At 43.9% G+C, this 27391-nt stretch overlaps 2 protein-coding genes across 20 annotated transcripts in view; one reads left to right on the forward strand and one right to left on the reverse strand.

The window, feature by feature from the left end:
* The window catches only part of LOC132396946 (uncharacterized), a 35130-nt gene extending 26397 nt beyond the window's left edge, over positions 1 to 8733 (forward strand). For 3 of the 4 annotated variants that reach the window (XM_059975093.1, XM_059975092.1, XM_059975094.1), the window contains 2 exons: positions 523 to 617; positions 6372 to 8733. In XM_059975093.1, coding sequence (XP_059831076.1) covers positions 523 to 617; positions 6372 to 7046 — 770 coding nt within the window. In that variant the 3' untranslated portion in view covers positions 7047 to 8733. The other variant, XM_059975095.1, reaches the window with a different exon arrangement.
* Positions 1 to 26181, reverse strand: part of ufsp1 (UFM1-specific peptidase 1 (non-functional)) — a 34376-nt gene extending 8195 nt beyond the window's left edge. The window contains exons 1-3 of one of the 16 annotated variants that reach the window (XR_009513184.1): positions 24649 to 25838; positions 22409 to 22489; positions 2342 to 2661 (exon numbers count right to left, since the gene is read on the reverse strand). Coding sequence is in view for 13 of the 16 variants with exons in the window: in XM_059975107.1 (XP_059831090.1) it covers positions 18110 to 18760 (651 nt within the window). In the remaining 3 variants the exon portion in view is untranslated. The other 15 variants (XR_009513186.1, XM_059975107.1, XM_059975106.1 and 12 more) reach the window with 15 other exon arrangements.
* Between the last annotated feature and the right edge of the window lie 1210 nt (positions 26182 to 27391).

The following is a 27391-nucleotide window of genomic DNA, read 5'->3' on the forward strand; positions in this document are numbered from 1 at the left end:
GGGAAAAATGTCTGCCAATCCACTCTATCTATGCCTCTTACCATCTTGTTCAGTAAGAGGAATAAGAACTTTGCAATAAGACCTTTAAATGCTGTGAGCTTTACAGCAAACAGCCTCTTGTCCTCCTTCATTCCAAAAGTCATAGAGCTGGCATAGAAACAGGTCTTTTACTTTACAAAGCCCATGCTGACCACCCAACTATTTTTACCCTAATCTTACCCTAACCAATTTTATATCCCTCCACATTCCCACCAATATCGCAGACTGTAACACCAACTCCAACCTAGGGGCAGTTTGCAGTGACCATTTGACATACCTGTCCACACGCTTTGTTTTTGGGTATGTGGAAGGCACCACCGGCTGTGCCACTGTGCCTGTATTCAATAACATGCCCTTATAATTTTACACCTAGTGTTTCCCTAATACTTTGACCCCTCTGATGCTGTGAATTACCAGTTATAGCTGAGACCTGAATAAGTAAAGACAGTCTAACTCACCTTGTCCTTGACCTTTACATTTCAGTGCCCGCTCTCCACCAGTGTGAGTTTTTCTACACTGACCCAATGCTGCCTTCCGGTTATCGAGTTTACAACCATCTTTCGCTTCCCACACGCCAGGTAATTATCATCTTCATCATCATCATTATATGCTGTGCTGTGTTGTATGACATGGGCAATCGTGGTCTTCCATGACCATGATTGTTCTCGGCAAATTTTTATGCAGAAGTGGTTCGCCATTGCCTCCTGCTGGACAGTATCTTTACAAGATTGTGTTCCCAGCCATTATCAATACTCTTAAGAGATTGTCGGCCTGGCATCAGTGATTGCTTATGATAAGCACCAGCTGTTCATATGACTATCTACCACCTACTCCCATGACCTCATGTGACCTTAATTTTTTGGGGGGGGGGGGAGTCAGGTGTAAGCACCTTGTCCAAGGGTGACCTGTAGGCTAGCATAGGGAAGGAGCACCTTACACTTCAGTAGACGTATCTCCACCTTGTGTCTCCTACCCCAAGTGAATCTATGAACAATTAGAAAGCAGCACTCTACACCCTTGTTGTTAATTCTGAATCGGAGATACTACAGTGAAGTACACTTAGTGGCCATTTTATTAGGTGGGTGCTGAACGTAAGCCCACTCACTTCAAGGTTTGATGTGTTGTGCATTCAGAGATGTTCCTCCGCACACCACTGTTGTAACGCATGATTGTTTGAGTTACTGTCGCCTTCATGTCAGCTTGAACCCGTTTTGCCACACCTCTGAACTCTTTCATTAACAAGCTGTTTTCATCCACAGAACTGCTGCTCACTAGATTTTTTTTTGTTTTCGCACCATTCTCTGTAAACTCTAGAGACTGTAGTGTGTGAAGGTCCCAGGAGATCGGCAGTTTCTGAGATACTCCAACCACCCTGTCTGGCACCAACAATCATTTCATGGCCAAAATCACTTAGATCACATTTCTTCCCCTTTCCATTGTTTGGTCTGAACAACATTTGAAACTTTTGACCATGTCTGCAAGCTTTTATGCATTGAGTTGCTGCCACATGATTGGCTGATTAGATATTTGCATTAACGTACAGGTGTACCTGATAAAGTGGCGACTTAGTATAGGTAATCAACTGGCCTATCCAATGATTGTCTAATTTAATTTCACTCTTCCCAACTGATCCTTAATATTAAAATATTTACATTTTTTTTCGATTGTAAGTTACTATGGTATTGGCTTCTCTCAACAGATCTAGTTTTGCTTTTTTTCCTGTCTCCTGGAACTCTTATCCATTATTTTTATGTGTCCTAAACTAGCAATGGAAAATCTTTAATGAACTTCTGAGACAGTAGTGTAGTAGTTACCGTAACACTTAATGGTGCCAGCGGTTGGTGTTCAATTCCTGCTGCTTTCTGTAAGGAGTTTGTATGTTCTCATGACTGTATGGGTTTCCTCTGTGTGCTCCAGTTTACTCCCATCTTCCAAAACTGCGTGGGCTAGGGTTTGTAAGTTGTGGGCTTGCAATGTTGGCACTGGAAATTTGGTGACACTTGCAGTCAGCCCTGAGCACCTCCTTGGACTGTGGTTGATGATGCAAACAATGCATTTTACTGTATGTTTTGATGTACAGTCAGACCCCATTTAACACTACTCCGCTTAGCGCTGATTCATTACTATGTGATTTATTGAAATCTTAAAAAAATGACAAAAACTCTGAGCCACTCACAGCCAATCATGTATTAATTCATGCTCTGCCTCCCCTGCATGTGCAAACATTCTAGCTCCTTCGCAAATTTATTTAATTTTTTTCACCCATAATGTCTGGAAAACGGCCTGCAACTTCCAGTGAGGGTAGTCAGAATCAGAATCAGGTTTATTATCACCGGCATGTGACATGAAATTTGTTAATTTAGCAGCAGCAGTTCAATGCAATCCATATTAACAGAGAAAAAAAATCTAAGTTGTCTAGGAAAAGCATTAGCATGGATGTGAAGTTGCAAGTGATACGGTGTTTTGAAGCTGGTCAGTGTCAGTTTGATGTTGGTGCCTCTTTGAAATTGGTTACATTGATGATCAGAACAATAATTAAAAAATACAAACAAGATAAAAGCTTCTGTAATGATGACCTCAAAGTTTTCGTCAATGAAGGTGACTCGTTCAAGGAGCCATTTGCTTGAAAAAAGATAGAAAATACAGTTAGACTAAATATATGAGTGGATGTCCAAACACAATAAAACATGCTCCTAAGCCAGTTGATAATAATGGAACAGAATGGAATAATAATAATGGAATATCATCTTCAATCATATTCAAGAAGAAGATATGTCGGTAACATTCACAGGTAGCTCTGATGGATTTAAACAGCACTGTAACCTCCATAGCAGCTGGTGCAGCCAATACGAACCTTAATAACGAAGAGCTTCGAGAATTGGCAGAGCAACATATCCAGGGTGAATCTGAGGACATGGATGGAGAAGAGGAAATGCCAGCAAGAAACCTCACTACAAAATTCCTCAGCACTAGCATCACACAGATCATGGACCAGTTAATCAATAATGACCATGACTGTGAGTGAAGCAATAAGGTTTTGCACATGATTTCCTGCTACCAAGAACTCTTTCGTGAGAGGAAACTTAAGAAGAGGCAGTCAGATCTCGATGCCTGCTTGAAGAGGAAGCCAAAGTTAGAGGAGGACCCACAGCCTGGTCCCTCCTCTAAGATGTAACCACCACCTACTTCCCTCCGCTGCTGTGATGTGTTGCTGCTCCACTGATGGACAGGTTAAGCCTACTTGCGTGTTTGTTACTCCATGAGTTACTGTGTATACATAGAATAGTATATCATGTATTCCAGGTCTGACTTTTTTTAAAAAATCAGGCATACATGTCAATTTACATAATGATATAATGACCCTGCATAGTGTTGATTTACACAGGGCTTCACCTCCAAGGAACTCATCCTCAGCATTAAGCAGTGTCTGAGTGTTCATGAGGCAAATAAAGCTAATCTATCTTATCTAGTTTTGGCCACTACTGCATCTCCCTTTTACTTGACTATCAAGAGAATGCTAGTTTCTCTATATTTATATTTCTCTATAAGCCATATTTTGTTGTGGCATTGTGGTTGCACTGTGTATTACATGAGTGATGTTATGTTGCTTTCTTCCCTACTGCCCAGTAGGTAGCAACCCCTTTCATGTGCCTTAGCCAAGGACAAGTGGTTTGAGTTGAACAATAATTTTCCAGATCTGAGTATCACCAACAAATGCCATCATTTATTGCACATCTCTAATTGCCCTTGAGGAGATGGTGATGAGCCACCCTTTTTGAATGTACTGTCCTTTCCACAGTGATGTTGGCTTGGAGTTTCAGAATTTTGATCCAGCAATTCTCTGGTAATATATTTCCAAGTAAGGATGGTGTGTGACTTAAAACCTTGAATGCCAATAATATGAAGCCAACAGCTTCAGTGATACCTAGCTCCTTCCTTCCCACTGCTTACAAGTAGCTGTTCCTTCTCCTCCTTCTGGAGCACTGCAGCATGGAAGAGACACAGCAGCTGAGGTCGACCACCATTATCAGTATACAACCTGGTCTAGAGAGCACATCTTATGATAGGTTCAGCAAGCTAGGACTTTTCTCTTTGGAGCGAGGGAGGATGAGATGTGACTTGATAGTTGTACAAGATAAGAGGCAGAGAATATGGACAACCACAGACATTTTCCCAGGGTGGTAATTACTAATGTAAGGGGGATGGAATTCCCTCCTGCTCCCTTCTTCCTCTATTCCCCACTCTGACCTTTTACCTCTTCCCACTTGCCTATCCTCTCCTCCTTCCCTTTCTCCTATGGTCCACTCTCCTCTCCCATCAGGCACCTTCTTCTCCAGCCTTTGACCTTCCCTGCCACCTGGCTTCACCTATTGCCTTCTAGCTATCCTCCTTCCCCTACCCCCACCTTTTCATTCAGGCATCTTCCCTCTTCCTTCTCAGTCCTGAAGAAGGGTCTTGGCCAGAAACATCAACTGTTCATTCATTTCCATGGATATTGCCCGACCTGCTAAGTTCCCCCAGCACTTTGTGTGTGTTGCATTACAGCTTTATTTGCTGTGAGTATATCAAAACATTCACTGAAATGCGTGACAGTCAACGCTGTCTGAAAATGTGCTGGGGCAGCATACGAGTGTCGCTGTGCCAACATAACATGCCCACAATTTTTAACCCTAACCCATTTGGAATATGGGAGGAAACCGGAGCAACATGCTTTCATGGGGAGCACAAACACTCATTAGAGACAGCGCAGGAATCGAATCCTGATCACTGATTGCTGGGACTACAATATTGTTACGCCAATTGCTGCACTACTATGCTGCCTGTGCGTACATACATTGAGATAGTGCGATAGGAAAAATAAAGACAGAATGCAGTGTCATTATTTGGAATGAGCTGCCAGAGGAGGTGGCAGAGCGAGATACAATTATAATATTTAAAAGGCATTTGAACAACCTTTGGATAGGAAAGCTGTAGAAGGATACAGGCCAAGTATGAACAAATGGGATTGGTATAGATGGGCATCACTATTTGCTTGAACTAGGGTGGGTTGAAAGAGTCCATTTTTACAATGTACATTCTGAGTTGCTGGAGTTTTGGGGAAAGATTATTAAAGTTCAATGTAAGTTTATTATAAATTATGTATGTGCCACCATGTACTCCCCTAAGATTAATTTTCTTTCTGGAATTTACAGGAAAATAAAGAAATGCAGTATAAATTATGAAAAACTATACATAATAAAAACCAACAGAGGAAAAGTGTAAAAGAGGATAAATTGTACAAATAATGCATTTTAACAAGTAAATTAAAATGTATGAAACATGACATGTAGAGTTTTTGAATGAAAATCTATAGGTTGTGGAGTCAGAGTTGAGATGAGTGAAGTTGGTTCAGGAACCATCATTGTAGGATATTACCCGCTCATGAACCTGGTGCTTGATGGTAGTAGTGATAAGAGAGCACAGCCTGGATGGTGGGGGTCTCTGATGATGGATGCTGCTTTGCAGTGGCAGTGCTCCTTGTAAATGTGCTCATTGGCTTTTCCTGTGATGGTCTGGCCTGTATCGACCACTTTCTGTTCCTGTACCAGCTACTTTCAAACTGTCACTGTGTTTTTGACTCTTATTAATGATAAACAGATTGGGTAGGGAGGGGGATTTTATACACTTTATGCAGCACTGGGTAGGTCTGTAGTCTGATTGTAGTTTTTTTTTCTGTGTTGTTTTTTATGTAGTTCGGTATAGTTTTTGTACTGTGTCATGTAACGCCATGGTCCTGAAAAAACGTTGTCTCATTTTTCCTATGTACTGTACCAGCAGTGATGGTTGAAATGACAATAAAGGTGACTTGACAATTTTCTTGAACAGTTGACATTTTGGGCTGAGTCGCACCATCATTCACCTTCATGGATGGTTTCTGGCCTGCGAAGTTCCTTCAGCATTTTGTGTGAAGGATTAGACTGCACAGATTTAAACCAAGAAGGGAGAGATTTAATAGGGACTTGAGCAACCTTTTCCTTACAAAAAGGGATGGTATGTATTTGGAATGAACTGCCAGAGGAAGTAGTTAAGGCCAGTACTTAAACAACTTAAAAAAAACACTCGGACAGGTAAATGGACAGTAAAGTTTGGATCAGGGATTCCCAACATTTTTACTCCATGGACCTATAATACCATTAAGCAAGTGGTCTGTGGACCCCAGGGTGGGAACTCCTGGTTTAAGTAAACATGGGACGAACTTGGATGGGGCATTGCGGTCGGCATGGATCAGTTGGGTGAAGGATATCTTTCCATGCTGTATAACTCTATGAATTATTATCCATTCGTCTTTACAGATGCTTCAGGGTTTACAACTGAACTCTCCTCCTCCTATCATGTCCACATGTGTGGCTCCAACGAACATTCAGAGAACGGTACCAAGTCCCGCTTCTCCCCATCGGAACGGGTGTGAGGGGCAGAACAGGCCCATATCTAAAGTGGAGCATGATGCCATCAGCACCTTGCTTGAACTCAAGCATTGTGCTCCGTTGGACTGCGCAGAGGCTGAAACACCATCGTGCTCACTGGAGAGCGAGGGTATTCTTCAGCCAGAGGCTAAAGTTAATGGCATTCATTTATCAGGCAATTCAGGAACCTCAGGTATAAAGGATGGTGATGGAACTGAGCCAACGCAACTCTCGTTTCTTCATGACTTTAACAGCTCATCATTAAGGTCTCATCATGACTTGGAACTTACTAAAATGCATCACGTATCCTTGGCTGATTGTAAATACTCCACTCCCCCTCCTAAGTATCACGATCATACTTGGGAATCCAGAGTAAATGGCACATCCACGGGGACTGAGGTTAAAGTGTTTGACCCAGTGATGTCAAGAGACATTTTGCCAGTGGTGGCTCAAGAGACTGAAATTGGCAGGTGTGATTTCCTTGCTGAGTCCAGCCATTCTGAAAAGATCCAATCGAACTGGGAGGAAAGACAAGCCACGTGTTCTAAGCAACAGTTTATATGATGTTGAACCTGTTTTATATTATTTTCTTGTGGAAAACGCACAAATTATTTCTGCCCTGTTAAATTGTTTCTCCGAGCTCCCACCATAATTAAAGAAATGGTACATGTAACAACGTTCCAGGGGTTCACAACCTGGGGTCGATGGACCCCTTCCTTAATGGTATCGGTCCATGGCATAAAGGTTGGGAACTCCTGATTGATGTGATTGAAATGTGTGATCATTGCTTCTCTAGAGTTGGAAGCCAATTAGCAATTCTACTGAAATGAATCTTTAGTTCCCAAAAACTCAATACCCAGTTATTCTGGTAACCACTGGTGAACATACAGAAATAATCCTGACAATAATTAAAGATGTTAAGGGCCTTGTTTTGATGTTCTGAAGGGTTTAGTTAGTCTATTTTGTGATCAAAGGAGCAGAATTTAATGAAAGGGTTAACTGAGAAATATTATAGGGTCTCACAATGGCTGAAAAGAGTCTGCTTCTAAGGAGTGTGCAGGACTGAAGGACGGTAAAGTTGACACACAGCTATGTGGCATATTGGAGGTGATCGAACCGGAGAGTGAAAGAGGCAAACCGGAGCGTGATTGAACAACGAGCGAGTTTCAGTCTCATTCATTCATTCATTCAATTTTTCTTTATATAAGGTCTGAACATGTTTGGAGTGATGTCAAAAGTTTCTTTTATTTATTCAATTTTCAAGATGTGGATTTTGCTGACAAGCTCATCCCTAATTGGCATGAGAGTGGGGGTGAGCTGCCAACTCAAGCCACTGCAATCCTGAAGGTGATGCTTTTCAATTTCGTTTGGACGGAATTCCAGGATTTAGAAGCAGTGACAATTAAGGAACTACAGTATATTCCAAGTCAGGAATGTATGGGGGTGGGAGAGCTCTCTGACACTGTATATTGGGAATTTTCGGCAAGGAACTTTGAGGTAACAGTTGCACACATATTTTTAGTAGTGCCAGTAAGATTACTGACCAAATATCTGTGGTTCAAGCCCAAGTCATTTAAAATGTCATGCAAAATTGTTTCCACTATTGTCAGTTTGTGGGGAAATAAATCTCATTTGACAAATGGCTTGTTTAGCCCACACAATAATTATTATTATTTACAAGTATCTAGTTTACACATCAACATATGTAGAAGTCTGCTTGGGTATAAAATTGGCTAATCCCAATCTGAGTTTTGCCCAAGTGTTTTCTCCTCCCCTGTACTTGCCATTATTTGTAAATATAAGAACTTGTATTAGTGTCAGACTAGCGCTAAAAATTCGTCAAAACAGTCATCCATTCTGATCAGAGCCAAATAGGCAGATTCCTAACAGTAGCATCCCAGTTTGTATTTGCCAGTGCACCACACCTCTGGAGTGAACACAATGGAGGTTATTTTTGTGAACTGACTTTTGAGTAGAGACCCAGACACATGAAAGTTCTGCTTTATTTTATGCTGTTACTTTATTTACAAGGGATTTGCAAACCCTCTTTGTAGAGTGAAGTTTGTTGTAAGGATTGTTGTATGTAGAGAAAATTGACTCTTTGGAATGCTGTCCAGATAAGTGAAGTGAAACAGCAGAAATGCAGCCTACAGTGGCATACAAGTGTTATTGACACTGTAGTTTTATTTTTAGTCACATGAATGTACGTAGTTTGTTCTTTAAGTTTTGGCCCATTAAAGGGTAGAAGAATGCTGCCTCTCTCATTCATTTTTGAGAAATGTCAGAGACTATGGGACGCTGTATATCAACAGATTCTGTCCTCTCTACTGCCCGATCTGTCGCTGGTGTTTAGGGCAGCTCCATCTCTGGCAGCTTTCTTGGCTCCATTCATCATGCCAGTAGCTTCCTCTTGGTCTTCAGTCATGCATAACCCAGTTGGAGACTCAGAAATACTATGGCACTTAGATGTAGATCAATTCTTCATTGCTGTTTCCATAACTATTTTGTTTTACTGAACCCAAGCCAGTCTTAGCCCTTCTGCTATTTGGCATGGGTGTCCCCACCAAGACTCAAATCATAAAACCCTTACTCCAGTCAACATAGCTCCTCTCCAGGTCATTGAAGCACACAAGCCTCCAAACCTTATGACAAGGTTGTGGTACTCTTGGAGGAACAGATTGTGATAATCCACTATTAATCATACTAATTCATTTGTCAACCCCATGTTTACTCATTGAGTTTTTTCCCTGCTCTGCTGCTTGCTGGGGTAAAATTACTTGGGTGCAGGGCAACTTACCCTTCCTCTCCCTCATCTGGAAATTGACCTTAGTAAGTCAACAAAGCTTCCCTGCCAGATAGTAGACAACAGTACCCATTCTTGTCTGCCACACATTCCAGCATATTAAGTAAGATCACTGGCTTATTGCCCTTTATAATCTAAGACCAAAAGTAGCAACTGTATTTCCTTCTCCAAAAGCATGGAACTGCTCCATTCAGTTACAATAAATTCACTCAAGTCCTGGATCATGCAGTCTCCAAAATGTCTGTGGAATTTGTTGCCAAAGGCAACTGTGAAGGCCAAGGCTTTGTATATATTTAAGGCAGAGGTTGATAAATTCTTGATTGGGTAGGACATGAAGGGATAGTGGGGGAAGGGAGTAAATTGAGACTGAGTGGGAAAATGGATCAGCTGTGATGAGTTACCCTACATAACCATAGAACAATTACAGCACGGAACAGGCCATCTCGGCCCTTCTAGTCCGTGCCGACGCTTACGTTCACCTAGTCCCACCGAACTGCACTCAGCCCATAACCCTCCATTCCTTTCTTGTCCATATACCTATCCAATTTTACTTTAAATGACAATACCTCTACCACTTCTACTGGAAGCTCATTCCACACAGCTACCACTCTGAGTAAAGAAATTCCCCCTCATGTTACCCTTAAACTTTTGCCCCCAACTCTCAACTCATGTCTTCTTGTTTGAATCTCCCCTACTCTCAATGGAAAAAGCCTATCCACGTCAACTCGACCTATCCCCCTCATTATTTTAAGTACCTCAATCAAGTCCCCCCTCAACCTTCTGCACTCCAAAGAATAAGGACCTAACTTGTTCAACCTTTCCCTGTAACTTAGGTGCTGAAACCCAGGTAACATTCTAGTAAATCTTCTCTGTACTCTCTCTAGTTTGTTGATATCTTTCCTATAATTTGGTGACCAGAACTGTACACAATACTCCAAATTCGGCCTTACCAATGCCTTGTACAATTTTAATATTACATCCCAACTCCTATACTCAATGCTCTGATTTATAAAGGCCAGCATACCAAAAGCTTTCTTCACCACTCTATCCACATGAGATTCCACCCTCAGGGAACTATGCACCATTATTCCTAGATCACTCTGTTCTACTGCATTCTTCAATGCCCTACCATTTACCATGTATGTCCTATTTGGATTATTCTTACCAAAATGTAGCACCTCACACTTATCAGCATTAAACTCCATCTGCCATCATTCAGCCCACTCTTCTAACTGGCCTAAATCTCTCTGCAAGCTTTGAAAACCTACTTCATTATCCACAACGCCTCCTACCTTAGTATCATCTGCATACTTACTAATCCAATTTACCACCCCATCATCCAGATCATTAATGTATATGACAGACAACATTGGACCCAGTACAGATCCCTGAGGCACACCACTAGTCACCGGCCTCCAACCTGACAAACAGTTATCCACCACTACTCTCTGGCATCTCCCATCCAGCCACTGTTGAATCCATTTTACTATTTCAATATTAATACCTTCCTAACTAACCTTCCGTGCAGAACCTTGTCAAAGGCCTTACTGAAGTCCATATGGACAACATCCACTGCTTTACCCTCATCAACTTTCCTCATAACCTCTTCATAAAATTCAATAGATTTGTCAAAAATGACCTTCCATGCACAAATCCATGCTGGCTATTCCTGATCAGACCCTGTCTATCCAGATATACCATCTCTAAGAATACTCTCCATTAATTTACCCACCACTGACATCACACTGACAGGCCTATTGCTAGGTTTACTCTTAGAACCCTTTTTAAACAATGGAACCACATGAGTAATACGCCAATCCTCCAGCACCATCCCCATTTCTAATGACATTTGAAATTTTTCTGTCAGAGCCCCTGCTATTTCTACACCAACTTCCCTCAAGGTCCTAGGGAATATCCTGTCAGGACCCAGAGATTTATCCACTTTTATATTCCTTAAAAGCGCTAGTACTTCCTCCTCTAATTGTCATAGTTTCCATAACTTCCCTACTTGTTTCCCTTACCTTACACAATTCAATATCCTTCTCCTTAGTGAATACCAAAGAAATTGTTCAAAATCTCCCCCATCTCTTTTGGCTCCACACATAGTTGTCCACTCTGATTCTCTAAGGGACCAATTTTATCCCTCACTATCCTTTTGCTATTAATATAACTGTAGAAACCCTTTAGATTTATTTTCACCTTACTTGCCAAAGCAACCTTGTATCTTCTTTTAGCTTTACTAATTTCTTAAGATTCTTTTTACATTAATTATATTCCTCGAGCACCTCATTTACTCCATGCTGCCTATATTTATTGTAGATCTCCCTCTTTTTCTGAACCAAGTTTCCAATATCCCTTGAAAACCATGGCTCTCTCAAACTTTTAACCTTTCCTTTCATCCTAACAGGAACATAAAGATTCTGTACCCTCAAAATTTCACCTTTAAATGATCTCTATTTCCTTATTACATCCTTCCCATAAAACAAATTGTCCCAATACCGTCCTTCTAAATCCTTTCGCATCTCCTCAAAGTAGCCTTTCTCTAATCAAAAATCTCAACCCTGGGTCGTCCTATCCTTCTCCATGATTATATTGAAACTAATGGCACTGTGATCACTGGACCCGAAGTGCTCCCCAACACATACCTCCGTCACCTGACCTATCTCATTCCCTACCAGGAGATCCAACACTGCCCCTTCTCAGTCGGTACCTCTATGTATTACTGCAAAAAACTATCCTGCACACATTTTACAAACTCCAAACCATCCAGCCCTTTCACAGAATGGGCTTCCCAGTTTATGTGTGGAAAGTTAAAATCTCCCACAATCACAACCTTGTGCTTACTACAAATATCTGCCATCTCCTTACAAATTTGCTCCTTCAATTCTCACTCCCCATTAGTTAGTCTATAATACACCCCTATAAGTGTTACTACACCTTTCCCATTCCTCAAATCCACCCAATAGTCTCCCTAGATGAGCCCTCTAATCTATCCTGCCAAAGCACCGTGGTAATATTTTCTCGGACAAGCAATGCAACACCTCCTCCACTTGCCCCTCCGTTTCTATCACACCTGAAGCAACAAAAGCCAGGCACATCCCTCCTGCAGCCATGTTTCACTAATAGCTACATAATATTTCCAGGTATCAATCCATGCTCTAAGCTCATCCACCTTTCTTACAATGCTCCTAGCTTTAAAATATATGCATTTAAGAAACTCTCCACCTCTCCCGGCTAGGATATTGGTCCCCCTAGGAGTCAAGTGTAACCAGTCCTGCCCCAAAAGAGGTCCCAATGATCCAGAAATCTGAATTCCTGCCCCTGCTCCAATCCCTCAGCCACACATTTATCCTCCACCTCATTCCATTCCTACTCTGTCACGTGGCACAGGCAGTAATCCTGAGATTACCACCTTTGTGGTACTTCTCAACTGCCTTCCTAACTCCCTATATTCTCCTTTCAGGACCTCTTCCCTTTTCCTACCTATATCATTGGTACCTATATGTACCACGACCTCTGGCTCCTCACCCTCCCACTTCAGGATATCTTGGATGCGATCAGAAACACCCCAGATCCTGGCACCAGGGAGGCAAACTACCATCTGGGTATCCTGATCGCGTCCATAGAATCGCCTGTCTGCCCCCCAACTATCGAGTCCCCTGTTACTAATGCCTTCCTCTTCCTTTCCCTACTCTTCTGAGCTACAGGGCCGGACTCTGTGCCAGAGGCACAGCCACTGTTGCTTCCCCCAGGTAAGCTGTCTCTCCCCCCCCCCCCCCCCAACAGTATTCAAACAGGAGGAGTACTTATTAACGGGTACAGCCACTGGGGTATTCTCTAGTACCTGACTCTTCCCCATCCTAACTGTGACCCACCTGTCTGTAACCCCTCTATCAAATCCTCACTCTCCCTGACCAGATGAAGGTCATCGAGCTGCAGCTCGGCGCAGATGTGGACTTCCAGAAGGCGAGGAGACTCCAGGACCTCCCACATCCGACACCGAGAACAAGCTGCCCTCACACTCATACTTCCCCTTTCCTCAAATAACAGCAAAAACTGAAACCTAAACCTACCTTGCCTTGCCTCGCCCGCTTCCGCCTAAGCCCATTGAGCCCAAGCCCCAATTCTGCTCCTATTTCTTATTGTCTTGTACACCATTGTTGAAACTCTGCTTGAGGTGAAGCTAGAGTCTCAATTCCTTGTGCTTCAGAGAACCTCTCAGCCTTCAGGGTTAAACCTACTGGCTACCCTGGCACAAGAACAGCATCTCATATAGACTAGGACAGTTGTTAAAATTTCCATTCCTTCTAATGACAAGGTCACATAACAGTGAGTCAATGCCAGCTGTCAAAGCATTCCCATCAATTCCACGCCAAGGTAAGATTAGCATTATTTGTCATGTATACATCAAAATATACAGTGAAATGCATCAGTAACCTATTCTCATGCCCAGTTCTCAATCTACCAGCAAACCTCAAATGTACAGGGAAGTCCACACTTTGACAAGGGTAATGTACAAACTGCATCAACAGCATGTAAAGGCAGGGCAGGTCACAAGCTGCTGGAGTTGTGTAGCAGTAGCTCTGACTACTCTCAGCTAATCATTTGGAGCCTGCCTGCCTTGTGTGACAAGAGCAAATTTACCCACCAACCCTCGCATAGAGAGTTACATTCAAGCACAGTAGTGTAGTGGTTAGCACAATGCTTTAACAGCACAGGAGACTAGGATTCATTTCCTGCTGCTGTTTGCAAGGAGTTTGTAAGCTTTCCCTGCAAACGTGTACATTTTCCCTGGGATATACTGGTTGGAAGAAATTGGTCATTGTAAATTGTCCTGTGATTGCACTAGCATTGAAGTGGGGGATTGCTGGGCAGTATGGATTGAAGGACCTAATCTGCACTCTATCTCAAATAAATAAACATGCTGAAAATCCAGAGTAACACAAAATGCTGGAAGAGCTCAGTGCATCTATGGAAAGGAATAAACAGTTGATGTTTTGGGCCAAGATCCTTTATCAAGGTTGGAAAGGATGGGGGAAGCCACTCCTCTCCTGAGCTCTTCCAGCATTACGATATATTCATAATTGGTTCACGCTCACTGCTCCTTGTTCAAGATGCACCATGCACATCAACTTCAGAAGGCCACTTAAATGGCCATAGAAGATGACCGGTCAGATTTCCATGTACTTAAAACACAACTGACAACCCAATTTAATAAATCTAACTTTAGTAAGCTTCATTCTTTAACTTGTATAAATAACTGATTTTGTTCACACACTACATTCAGGGCACTAGCTTAAAGTAAATGTATTATCAAAGTGTGTGTGTTACAACAAATGAGAAATTCTGCAGATGCAAGAAATCGAAAGAACAAAATGCTGGAGGAACTCAGCAGGTCAGGCAGCATCTATGGGGAGAAAAGTACAGTCCAGGTGGGCGCTTGTGTATGCTTCTTTGAGGTTCATTTTCTTGTAGGCATTTACAGGAAGATTACTGAGAACACGAGTTGTAAACAGTCCTTCAAAGTGAGCCCGTAAATAGCAGCTTCAGTATAGAGTGATGATATTATCCATGGCAGTTCAGAGCCTGAAGGTTGCAGATTTCTGAACCTGTTGGCATGGGACCCAAGTCTTCTGTACCAGCTGGGAGTAGCGCAAGTAGCCTGGATGATAAGCGAAGGATGCCATTTTTTCCCCCTACAGTGCTCCATATAAATGTCCTCAGTGGCAGGTAGCAGGGTGGTGATACATCTCTACCAAAGGAGGTCTAATGCACTCCGCCCCTCCATTTTCCTTCAGTCCACCCTTGGGCAAGATGGACCACCTGCCCCCCACCCCAGGGTCACATGAAGCCGTGGCAGCGGATGGTCACATGAGCAGCTGGTGCACATCACAAGACCTGGTTATCCAACCACTGACGTCAATTTATGAAGAGAATTGAAAATGGCTGGGGTCACCCCTCTTGTAAAGACGCTGTCAGAAGGCAGCAATGGTAAACCACTTCTGTAGAAAAAATTGCCAAGAACAATCATGGTCATGAAAAGACAGTGATCTTATATGACGTACAGCACACAGCAAAAGAAATCAAGTCACAAGATGGATTTATTGAGATAAATTAAGATAACTGAATAAACAGGTATTCATTATTGATATCAGTAACATTCTTTTAAAAAAACACACACAAAAGGCAGCCAGCTTGGGTTTCCTCAGTGTTTGCTGATATTCCCAAAACCATAGAGATTTATCTCCTGGCTAGCTTTACTGAAATTAAATTGACATCCCTACCCACTGGGTTTTATGTATAAACTAGGTCAAACTCACCAATGGGTATACAAGGGCAGTTGCTATGCAACAGGAGACAAGATAATGCTTTAATTCCCACTGCAGAGAGGCAGCTCCAGAATGCAGATGTGGAAAAAAACATGATTGTAGCCACTAAGGACATTTGATTAAAGTAAATCTGGCCAGATTGCAAATTAGTTTAAGTGTCAATAAGATGAATGGTTTCTTCCACCTGTGCTCCTGCCTGCCGGTTTGCCCAGCTATTCTGCAACATGCTTGAAAAGACCAATTTACAAAGGGAGCAGGAACCATTTTGAAATGATTTGTTTAAAAAGATCAAAAATGGGGAGTTTCCATAAATGGGGGCAAGGTTACATCACCTGGTGAGATTTAATAAGCTCCTACTGAAGTGCTTTAGAAAACAAGTGAAACTAGCATCTCATCTCACGCTGCAGAACACTATCCATTTCTGTAAGCCCACTATACTGGTTTAAAATACAATCTACTCCCCTTACTATTGTGCAGCTTGTGGGCGTCAGCTCTTCTGTAAAAAATTTGTTTGTAATAATGGGGGAATTTCCAGCTTCTTGGAGACCCCAGAGGTTGTCAGGAAGATGAGTTTTGAAGGAGCGGGCTCGTATCTAGACATTATACTCAAAATTGCTGTCAACAGATTGAGATCTTTTCCCCCCAGATTTTCTGCAAGAATGGTGCAAATTGATTCTGTAGATCATTTCAAACAAGAGTTGATCCAGGATTAGACAGCAAGTTTATGGATAAAATTCAAAGGCATGGAACTAAGCTGGGGTTCCCAACCTCTTATGCCATTAAACAAGGGGCCCATGGATCCCAGGTTAGGAACCCCTGAACTAAGCTCAACCCTTTTTTTAAAAAAAGGAAACAGCACTGGCAATAAAGGATCAAGAGTTCCTGGATCAAGAGTTAGTGCATTTTATTCTGCAGGTTCTGATTAGAGAAAAATGGGGAAATCTCCAGAAAGATTAATGTTCCACTCTAGACAGATGCTGCCTGACCATCTGAGTATTTCTAACCAACACATAGAAACAAGCTGGATGAACTCAGCAGGTCGGGCAGCATCCATTGAAATGAGCAGTCAACGTTTTGGGCCGAGACCCGTCATCAGGACTGAAGAGGGAGGGGGCAGGGGCCCCATAAAGAAGGTGGGGGAGGGTGGAAAACCAATCAGAGGAAAGATCAAGGGGTGGGGGAGGGGAAAGGCAGGAGAGGTGAAGAAGGAATCTAAGGGGAAAGCACTATGGGTAATAGAAGAGGGCAGAATCATGAGAGGTGATAGGCAGCTGGAAGAGGAGGCAGAGTGAAAGTGGGATGGTGGAAGGAAGAGGGAGGGAAATACTTGAAGTTGGAGAATTCAGTGTTCATGCCAAGGGGCTGGAGACTACCCAGACGGTCTATGAGGTGTTGCTCCTCCAACCTGAGTTTGGCCTCATCATGGCAGTAGAGGAGGCCAGGTATGGACATATCCAAATGGGAATGTGAAGCAGAGTTGAAGTGGGTGACAACCGGGAGATCCTGTCTGTTGTGGCGGACGGAGCGGAGGTGCTCGACGAAGCGGTCCCCCAATCTGCACCGGGTCTCACCGATGTAGAGGCGGCCGCACCGGGTGCAATAGATGACCCCAACAGACTCAAGTGCCTCACCTGGAAGGACTGTTTGGGGCCCTGAATGGTGGTAAGAGAGGAGGTATAGGGACGGGTGTAGCACTTGCGCTTACAGGGATAAGTACCAGGTGGGAGATCTGTGGGGAGGGACAAATGGACCAGGCAGTCACACAGAGAACGATCCCTGCGAAAAGCAGAGAGGGGTAGGGAGGGAAAGATGTCCTTAGTGGTGGGGTCCTGAGTATGTTTCTTCAGATGGTGCGTGCCCAGCCTTTCTAGTAGTAGAGTATTAATTAGTACGTCACTGGAAATTTCTTCATGGTAGGGACTGAAACTTGAAGTTAGAAGCAATGGATGTTCCTGTATGATCTATCTCCATTACTGGGTGACAGGGCACAGATACATCTCTAAAGGAGGCGCAAGGCGGCCCTTCCCTCTCTAGCCTACAGGCCAGCCACAGACAAGGTGTAGCACCTGCTTAGCCCCCACCCCCCAATCAGGGTCATGTGAAACCACGGGAGCAGGTGGTGGATGGTCGTATGAGCAACTGGTGCATATCACAAGTCCTGGTTATGTGACACTGATGCCAGGCAGACAGTGTCTGCAGAGTATGATCATGGCTGCAGTACCTGCCCAGAAGTACTAATTGCAAACCACTTCTGTAGAAAAATTTGCCAGAAACGTTGGTTGTGGACCATGATCACTATGTCATAGGACATGATGCATAATGACGACTAGAAGTTGCAGCCACTCAAGATGGCAGTCGAGCTTCACATAATCTAGACCTGGCAAGTCAACTCCGTTTTACCTCAGTTTCATCAAGTGGCCCCCATACATCCATCACTTCACAACAGACAGACAGACTTTGGCCAGGAGCTGCAAGTTTGCCTCAGTGACATGAAATTACACACCCTTCCACTGAGGGAGGCAGAAGTTATAAAATGAGTTCTGATCAAACAAGTCCAGTCTCTTCCAGGCAACCCAACCTTTTTGTTGAGCATATTCCTTATCTAGGCTCTTCCCAGAATAATGAGGGTCCAGAACAAGCAGGTAGTGGTTCTCTGACCCCGTGTAAACTCCCAGGATTCCCTTTGATGCGCTGTCACTGTCTCCACCCATCATGACCGGGGACCCCAATGTGTCAAAGTGCGAGTGAAGCTCCTCTATCTTCTGCAGCAGCTCCCCCCCTTGCCGCACATGGATGAGCTTGCAGGGGACATCGTAGAATTTGTCGAGGCACAAGGCAATTTCAAAGGAGCCAATCCATGTCTTGGAGTCAATGAAACTGGGGGGCTTGTCCTCCATTTCAACGAGGGCCACTTGCACCTCCCTCAGGGTGGGTACCTTGTGGTTCTTTTTGTTAGTCTGCTGTAATATTATCCAGGAGGAGAGGGTCTGCATTGTGCGGTACCCACAGCCCCAGCCACAGTCGTCCATGCCATCACAGCTGTAGTGATAATAGAGGTAATCCCCCCGGATCAGGGATAGTTTGTGAGTATCAGACTCTGGCTCAGGAAGAGGGAGACCAGAATGAATATTCTTCATCAATTCCATGCTTAGTCAAGGTCCACTGACAACCTACCAAAAGAAACACACTACTAGTGATTAAAACAGATAAAGACTAGCTTACTCATCACATGTACATTGAAACAGGGAAATGTGTTGTTTTGCATTAAATCAGCAAGGATTGTGCTGAGCAAGCCCACAACTCACCCACTCTACACACCTTTTGAAAGGAGGGAGGAAACCAGGACGAATATACAAACTCCTTATAGGTAGGGCAATATGAATAATGTGCTGGAGGAGCTCAGAGGTCAGGCATCATCTATGGATAGGAATAAATTGATAATGAAGGGTCTCAACCCAAAACTTTGATTGTTTATTCCCATTCATAGATGCTGCCTGACCTCCTGTGCTCCTCCAGCACATTGAGATTTCCAGCATCTACAGTACCTCTTGTGTCTATCCTCACAGACGGGCTGGAATGGAAACTTGATCTTATAGCTGGTCTATAAAGGATGGCACCAATTGCTAAATTACTGTGCTACCCCCTCCCCCATAAATCAAAAACAGACCACATTATGGCAACACAATGCAGCTTCTGCCTCCGTTATGGAGACCCAGATGCAATTCTGACCTCCAAGGCTGTCCATGTCAGGGTTTGCATGTTCTCCCTGTAACTGAATAACAGCGCCCCCGTTTCTTTCCACATTCAAAAGATGAGATCAGATTAAAATCACTCCGCAAATTATTCCTAGGGTATGTAGGTGAGTGGAAGTATTGTGAATGAGGGAGTTTGTTTGTTTGTTGTTTTTTTTTAAATAAAAGGCAGGCTTCCTCCAAGAGGACCACTAACTTGTCAAAGGATTGGGAGGCTCATGTGACTCAAATAACCTGGAGAGCAATGTTGGCTGGAATTGGGGACTTGTACTTTGGATCTTGGTAGGGTCACCCATGCCAAGCAGTTCAAAGGATAGAGGCCAAACTAACGCTGGTCCACTGGTCCTCCAGGCTCAGGGGTTCAACTCAGCTGACAACACTGACTGGTTAAAGGTTCATTTAATATCAGAGAATGTATACAGTTTACATTAAATTCATACTCTTCAGACATCCACAAAAACAATCCCCATAAAATGAATGATAGAAACAGTGAAGTCCCACAATTGTCAAAAAACCATTGTTAAGGAAACAGCAATGAAGAATCCTTCTCTACAGAGATAGAGGACCTTCACTGCCCTAAATGCCAGCAGCATAATAGGCAAGTAATGCAGGCTTAATGTGTTGGTGGTTGACTGTCAGCATGTTCTCATTGGATTGAAGTGTTCTTTTCCCCTTATGGTTGCCAATCAGCACTCAAACTGATGGGATTGGTCTGCTAATGGGTATTAGCAGCATACATCACAAGGGAACACTGAACCAGATGTGATTATGTACAGAATTTAAGGAAAGGGAAGAATGCAAGAGAATTAGCTTCAAGGATATACACAAGAGAATTATCTGGACAGCTGCTGAACATTTTTCAGCAACCACTAGAGGGAGCTAGATACCAAGATTAGAAAGATGAAATGACAGTTATCGATCACAGAGACACGGGTGTAGGGGCTCCATGAGGGGTAGCATCTCTGGTGTAGGGGCTTGTCTTGTCTATTCTGGGACAGCTCACCCAGCTTTAGTCCCCAACAGACACTCAACTTTCACCTGTGGATCCAGGCCTCAAACCCAAGTGAGATAGGGATACACCTGTCCTTGCATGCAAAGTCAGGTCCAGCAGACTAGGCAGGTGAGAGGTACGGTGAGATCCAAATGCCAATAAAATGACACTGCAACGCTCCATCGAGAGCAAAGGACATGACAAGGCACAGAAGACACCATTGTCATCCACTGCAACCAAGGAAGATCCCAGTTTGTGACGCTTGTTCAGAATGTCTGAGGTAGCGATTTGTTGACTTAATTCTCAATCTTTTGTTCCAATATGCAATGACTGAAACATCCAAAAAAATAAAAAAGCACCATCTCTCATCTTAACACTTTCAGAAGCTGGGTCAGGGTGACAACTGTCCCTGTACATCTGCCTGGTATGTCAACAATATCAAAGGCAGTTTTTGGTGCTGGAGACCAGTATTTAGAGATGGTAATCTGTCATCACTTGAGCAAAAAAGACAGGACCCCAGTATTAATTACAAAATAAATACTGCTGCTACAAAACAAGATTTATAGCACACAAGACCATAGAACACAAAAGCAGAATTAGGCCATATAGCCCACCCAGTTCACTATCATTCCAACATGGATGATTTAGTCTCCCTCTCAACCCCATTTTCTTGCCTTCTCCCCATAACCCCGACACCCTTACTAACCAAGACCCCATCAACCCCTGCTTTAAATATCCTCAATGACCTGGCCTCCATGAGCATGTTAGTAAACTTTATTTAGATACAGTATGGTCCTTCGAGCTGCATTGCCCAGCAACTCTTGATAATCCCATTTTAATCCTAACCTAATCACTAGACAATCTGAAATGACCAGTTACCCTACCCAGTACATCTTTGGACTGTGGGAGGAAACCAGAGGACCAGAGAGAACCCACACATTCCATGGGAAGTACATACAGAGATTAATCCCAGCATCCTCTGTAAATAAACTCCAACACTGAGCTGTAATAGCACTACACGACTGTTATGCCCATCGACTTGACAGAGGTCTGAAGTAATTAACATGATCAATAAACTCAGACAATTAATAGACCTCTTGAGAGGCTTCCAACTTTTGATTCCAGAAGCAATTATTGGTCCAGAGATTACGGTTGGTATGGAGGATGATGTTTTGCAGGGCTGGAATTCAGAACAATGAGGGGTGACCTCATTGTAATCTTTTGAATGTTGAAGGGCCTTGATAAGAGTTGATGTGGAGAAAATGTTTCCTATGGTGGGAGAGTCTAGGACCAATTAACCATATAACAATTACAGCACAGAAATAGGCCATCTCGGCCCTTCTAGTCTGTGCCAAACGCTTACTCACCTAGTCCCACCGAACTGCATTCAGTCAATAACCCTCCATTCCTTTCCTGTCCATATACCTATCCAATTTTACTTTAAATGATAATATCGAACCTGCCTCTACCACTTTGTTCCACACAGCTACCACTCTGAGTAAAGAAGTTCCCCTCATGTTACCCCTAAACTTTTCCCCTTAACCCTCATGTCTTGTTTGAATCTCCCCTACTCTGAATGGAAAAACATCTATCCATGTCAACTCTATCTATACCCCTCATAATTTTAAATACCTCTATCAAGTCCCCCCCGCAACCTTCAATGTTCCAGAGAATAAAAACCTAACTTGTTCAACCTTTCTCCATAACTTAGGTGCCAAAACCCAGGTAACATTCTAGTAAAAAATGTGACCAGAGGACACAGCCTCAGAATAGAGGGGCATCCTTTCAGAAAAGAGAGGAGGAGGAATTTCTTTAGCCAGAGGATGATGAATCTGTGGAATTTGTTGCCTCGGGTGGCTGTGGAGGCCAAGTCATTGGGTATTCTTAAGTCAGGTCAATAGATTCTTGATTAGTCAGGGTTTGAAGGGATACAAGAAGGCGGCAGAAGATTGGGCTGAGGGGGAAAATGGATCAGCCATGATGAAATGGTGGAACAGACTCGATGGGCCTAATTCTGCTCCTATATCTTATGACTTAATAAATTTACTTACTTGATTATTAGTGGGATACTAGCGGGAGCAGCGATAGTTCTGAATTACTTTTCTGGGAGTCATTCTGATCTTCTGTTTGATCTGTACAAAGTAAAGATTAATAATTATAAGGCACACTGCACACAAACAGCATTTGAGAATGAAGCAAACATGCAGTCACTTTGTAGCTTATTGGATAGCTATTAGCTCGTGCTTCTTTGGCCATTCGTAGATGGTGTCGATTTTGATTATGTTTGTTTATGGAATTACCAGGAGGGAACAACGCTCCTAAAAATTCTCCTGCCTGCCTTGTGTTTTCCTGCACCAGAATCTCTGCAGTCTCAGTTAAAGCGATGTCCCTCTTGATCTTCATGTGCTGAGACCGAGACAGTGGATCACCAGTGTGTGCTCCCGTAAATGAGTTGAGAGTTTACATCCCGTCTGGCCTACGTAGAAACGCGAGACAATAGAATTCAAAGGTCAACTGAAAGGTAGCCAATCAGGACCAAGGCAAGTGAACACTCCCAAAGAGAAACACAAAGGATGTCTGCAAGCTAATCGGCAAGCCCAGTGAACATCACAATATCAGAGATGGCAGCGTTTAAAAGGCATTTGGACAGAGGATTGTGCTGGGGGAAGCCCACGTGTGTTGTGGCTCTTCCTGCACCAACATAGAACGCTCAGAACTCACCAGGCCTAATCACATCTTTGGAAGATGGGTGGAAACAGTCAGAGGGAGAACACGGTAGCTTTACAGAACAGACAACCTGGGTTCATTTCCCACCACTGTCAGTAAGCAGTCTGTACACTCTGCCCATGTCCACCATGGTTTCCTCCCACAGTCCAAAGACATACCGTTTGGTAAGCTAATTGGTCATTATAAATTGTCCAGTAATTAGGCTAGGTTTAAATTGGGGGATTGCTTGGCAGCCTGGCTCAAAGGGCCTATTCCACATTGTAAATAAAGAATGTGCAGGCAGCGGCAGGAATTGAACCCTGACTGGTGATTGCTGCCGCAGTAAACTAACTTACTGACCGTTACAGCGCTGCCATTTACGGCAGCAATGAAGCTCCTCCACCCCGGCGGTGTTCTCAGCTTGGCAAATCCTGGGTGGAGATTCAGGAATCCCGTTGCACTCAGACGTAGAAGCATTCTCCATTGCCGTTTCTGTAACAGTTCTGTTTTACCAGCCAGGGTTGTCAGCCCTGAGCTGAACCCGGAGGACTGGTGGGCCACACTCAGTCTGGCCTCTACCCTTCGACCTGTTTGGCATGGGTGACCCTACCAAGAGCCAAAGCATAAAGCCCTGACTCCAGCCAACATGGCTGTCTGGGTCATTGAGGCACACAAGCCTCCAAATCCTACAACAAGGTTGTGGTCCTCTTGGAGGTGCTGCTTCAAAGCAATTGCACTAACCGCTTCACTACCGTGCTGCCCACTGGCTTAACATAGGCAAATGGGATTAATCATTGGTATGGACAAGGCAAGCCAAAAGGACTTGTTTATGTACCAGCAACCCTACACTCTGCTTACACAAACATCTTGTAGTTGATAAAATGGCAAGGAAAAGCCAAAAAATTGCTGCTGCTTTTGGAGCACTTCACTGCATTGAAAATGCACACAAAGATAATAAAAACATTCAGGGGCCACTTCATTAGGTACACCTGCTCATTAATTAGCCAATCACGATGCAGCAATTCAAGTCTGAGCATCCCAGGAACTCCCAACCTCCTGAGATTTTCATGCACAGAAGTCTCTAGTGTTTGACAAACAAAAATCCAGTCAGTGAGCAGCAGTTCTGTGGTCAGAGGAGAACGGCCAGACTTGTTCAGGCCGACAGGAAGGCAACAGTAACTCAAATAACCGCATGTTACAACAATGTTGAGCTGGCTGGTGGTGTAGTGGCATCAGCGCCAGACTTTGGAGCGAAGACTCCCGAGCTCCCGTGCACGCTTCCCACCCGTGCTGGGATGAGCGTCGAGCTAGCAACCCGGCCTCGTGAAAACAAGGAACCCTGCTAAAAAGCACCGTCACGACGGCGTCCCGAAGACTCCACTTGGAGTTCTCCTTCACAACAGTGGTGTGCAGAAGAGCATCTCTGAACGCACAACACATCAAACCTTGAAGTGGATGGGCTACAACAGCAGAAGACCACAAACATACACACAATATGAATAGGAAATAGTGTAATAGGAAATAGTTTTTAAAGCAAAAATAGTATATTTGGTTGAAAGAGTCACTTCAGGTACATCAGACTAACCAGTGATTTGAACTGGAGAACATTGTCCTACAATCAGCAGCAGAAACTCAACATCTTTGGGGATGGAAGCAAAAGATGTCAGCATTTCAGAGTAAAAGCAGATTTTGACAAAAAACTTCAACTACTCAGTATAATCGCCATGCAGATCCTCTTGGAACTCAGTTCTTCCAGATTATCTATTCCTCTGAATTCCAGCATCTCCATAATACAATCTGATTCTCTCATGTCAGGGCAACACTGCAGTGATTTCAAAATAAGAGTTGTTAAGCACTTGAGGTAATGAGTGTTTGTAATATAAGCACACACAAAATGCTGAAGGAATTTCAGCAGGTCAGGCCGAGGACTCATGACTCACACTAGGTTCAAGAACAGTTATTACACCTGAACACAAATGTCCTTGAACAGAAAATCCTACAAAATTAGAGGATATGACCCAGTCCATCACAGGTAAAACACTCCCCACCATTGAGCGCATGTATATTGAGTGCTGTCGCAAGAAAGCAGTGTCATCAGGGACCCCCACCATCCAAACCATGTTCTCTTTTCACCGCTGCCATCAGGAAGGTACCGGCACCTCAGGACCTGCACCACCCCTCAAACATCAGGCTCCTGAACAAAACAGTTAACCACACTCACTTACCCCATCATTGAGATGTTCCGACAATCGATTATCTCTCTTTAAGGACTCTTTACCTTGTTATTTTATGTTTTCGTTATTTATTGCTATTTATTTATACTCGCATTTGCGCAGATTGTTGCCTCCTGCACTCTGGCTGCTCTTTCACTGACTATTCTGTAGATTTACTGAGTATTCACGCAGGAAAGCCAATCTCAGTTTTATATGATGACATTTGATGGTCAAAGTAAATATTACTATCTACGGAGTGGAATAAAAACCTGGAATATAAAGCTGCGGAGGAAAAAGAATAGAGTCCATTTCCAGCCCGGCTTTCTTCTGTAGCGCCATCCCTTCTGGGCCCTTCGGTCCCTCCATTCCAGAGCCACATCCTCAACCCTACTTGATCCAACTGTCGCCCAGAACCGCCCCCGCCTGCCGGCGAGATGAGCTGCATAATCGGCCTCACTCCCGCTCCACACCTGAGCTCCGGCGGCGCCCGCGGCGCTCCTCCCCACCAGACGCTCCGTCCGCCGGCTTCCTCCCCACCAGACGCTCCGTCCGCCGGCTTCCTCCCCACCAGACGCTCCGTCCGCCGGCCTCCTCCTCACCAGACGCTCCGTCCGCCGGCTTCCTCCCCACCAGACGCTCCGACCGCCGGCCTCCTCCCCACCAGACGCTCCGTCCGCCGGCCTCCTCCCCACCAGACGCTCCGTCCGCCGGCTTCCTCCCCACCAGACGCTCCGTCCGCCGGCCTCCTCCCCACCAGACGCTCCGTCCGCCGGCCTCCTCCCCACCAGACGCTCCGTCCGCCGGCCTCCTCCCCACCAGACGCTCCGTCCGCCGGCCTCCTCCCCAAAATGTCCGGCGGCCGCCGAGAACCCGGATACCAAAGCCTTTGGTGAGCACGTGGCACCCCCCCTTCCAATGAGAGGGAGAGCTCGAGTACACGTCATCCGCCCCTCTCGACCAATGCCTGGACCCGACGCGATACGTCTCACGAGGAATCCCGCGTGGCCAGGAGGTAGCCAATGCCGAGAAAGGAGCGCGCCACGTGATCGCATCCCACGTGACAATCAGGTCTCGTCGAGATCGTAAATGAATATTTAAATAATAAATGTGGATCTTATCTGAGCATTTTTACTGATGGCTCAGTGAGGCGGGATTTACGAAGTACAGGTCTCAACTTGCGGTTGAGATCGGTCACCGGGTTTCAGATGGTGTTTCTGTCTTTGCAACAGAATTATTAGCAATCCTCTGGGACAGAAGACTCTCGACCATGCAGGGTCGTCATCTGTTCAGATTCTGCTGCTGCTTTAGAGGCTATAATGGGGAATAAATCAAAAGCTGGTCCTGACATACCTATTGAGATTCTCTTAGTTATGTTGAGAGTAGGGAAGCTGCGTTGTGAAGTTAGATTTACATGGATACGTGAGCATGCTGGGGTGGAGGGAAATGAAATTGTGGATGGCATTGCACAGTCTTTCCTACAGAGCGGGCAATTAGGAACTAGAATACCCTTAGGCAGAGCAGAATTGAGAAGTAGGGTTAAAAAAGGCATAGAGAAGAAATGGCAAGAGAATTGGAAAAATGAATTAAAGGGAAGGCTTTTCTTTTCTAGTCACCCTGTAGTTAAAAAGGTCTCAGACTGTTACTCTTTAAATCATAGAGATATGGTGAAATTAACAAGACTTAGGCTGGGGCATTGTGGGCTAAACTATTACTTAAAGATAATAGGAAAACATCCAACTGGATTACGTGACTGTGGTAGTGCAGAGACAGTTCAGCATGTTTTGCTGAGTTGTAATTGATATAAAATTGAAAGAAGAATATTGTTCAAGAGGCTGCCTGATTTAAATGTATTTTGTTTTTCTATTAAGTCTTTGTTTGGCTACTAAGAGAACCACCATCTGATTGAAAAGTTTATTATTCTGTTTCTATGTGAGACTATATTCAAGAATTTGAGTTTCTTGAAATTCTGTAATGAATTGTACATCCTACAGAGGGCAGTAATCCTAGATGCATCTAAACTGCCAGAAATAGAAGAAAAAGAAGCTTTTTTTCAGGAGGGCTTTTAACCCTCCTCTTCTTGACATATTGTCCTGGTCTTCTGCCTTCAACACCTTT

This window comes from Hypanus sabinus, chromosome 7, assembly GCF_030144855.1.
Source record: "Hypanus sabinus isolate sHypSab1 chromosome 7, sHypSab1.hap1, whole genome shotgun sequence".
NCBI classification, from domain to species: domain Eukaryota; kingdom Metazoa; phylum Chordata; class Chondrichthyes; order Myliobatiformes; family Dasyatidae; genus Hypanus; species Hypanus sabinus.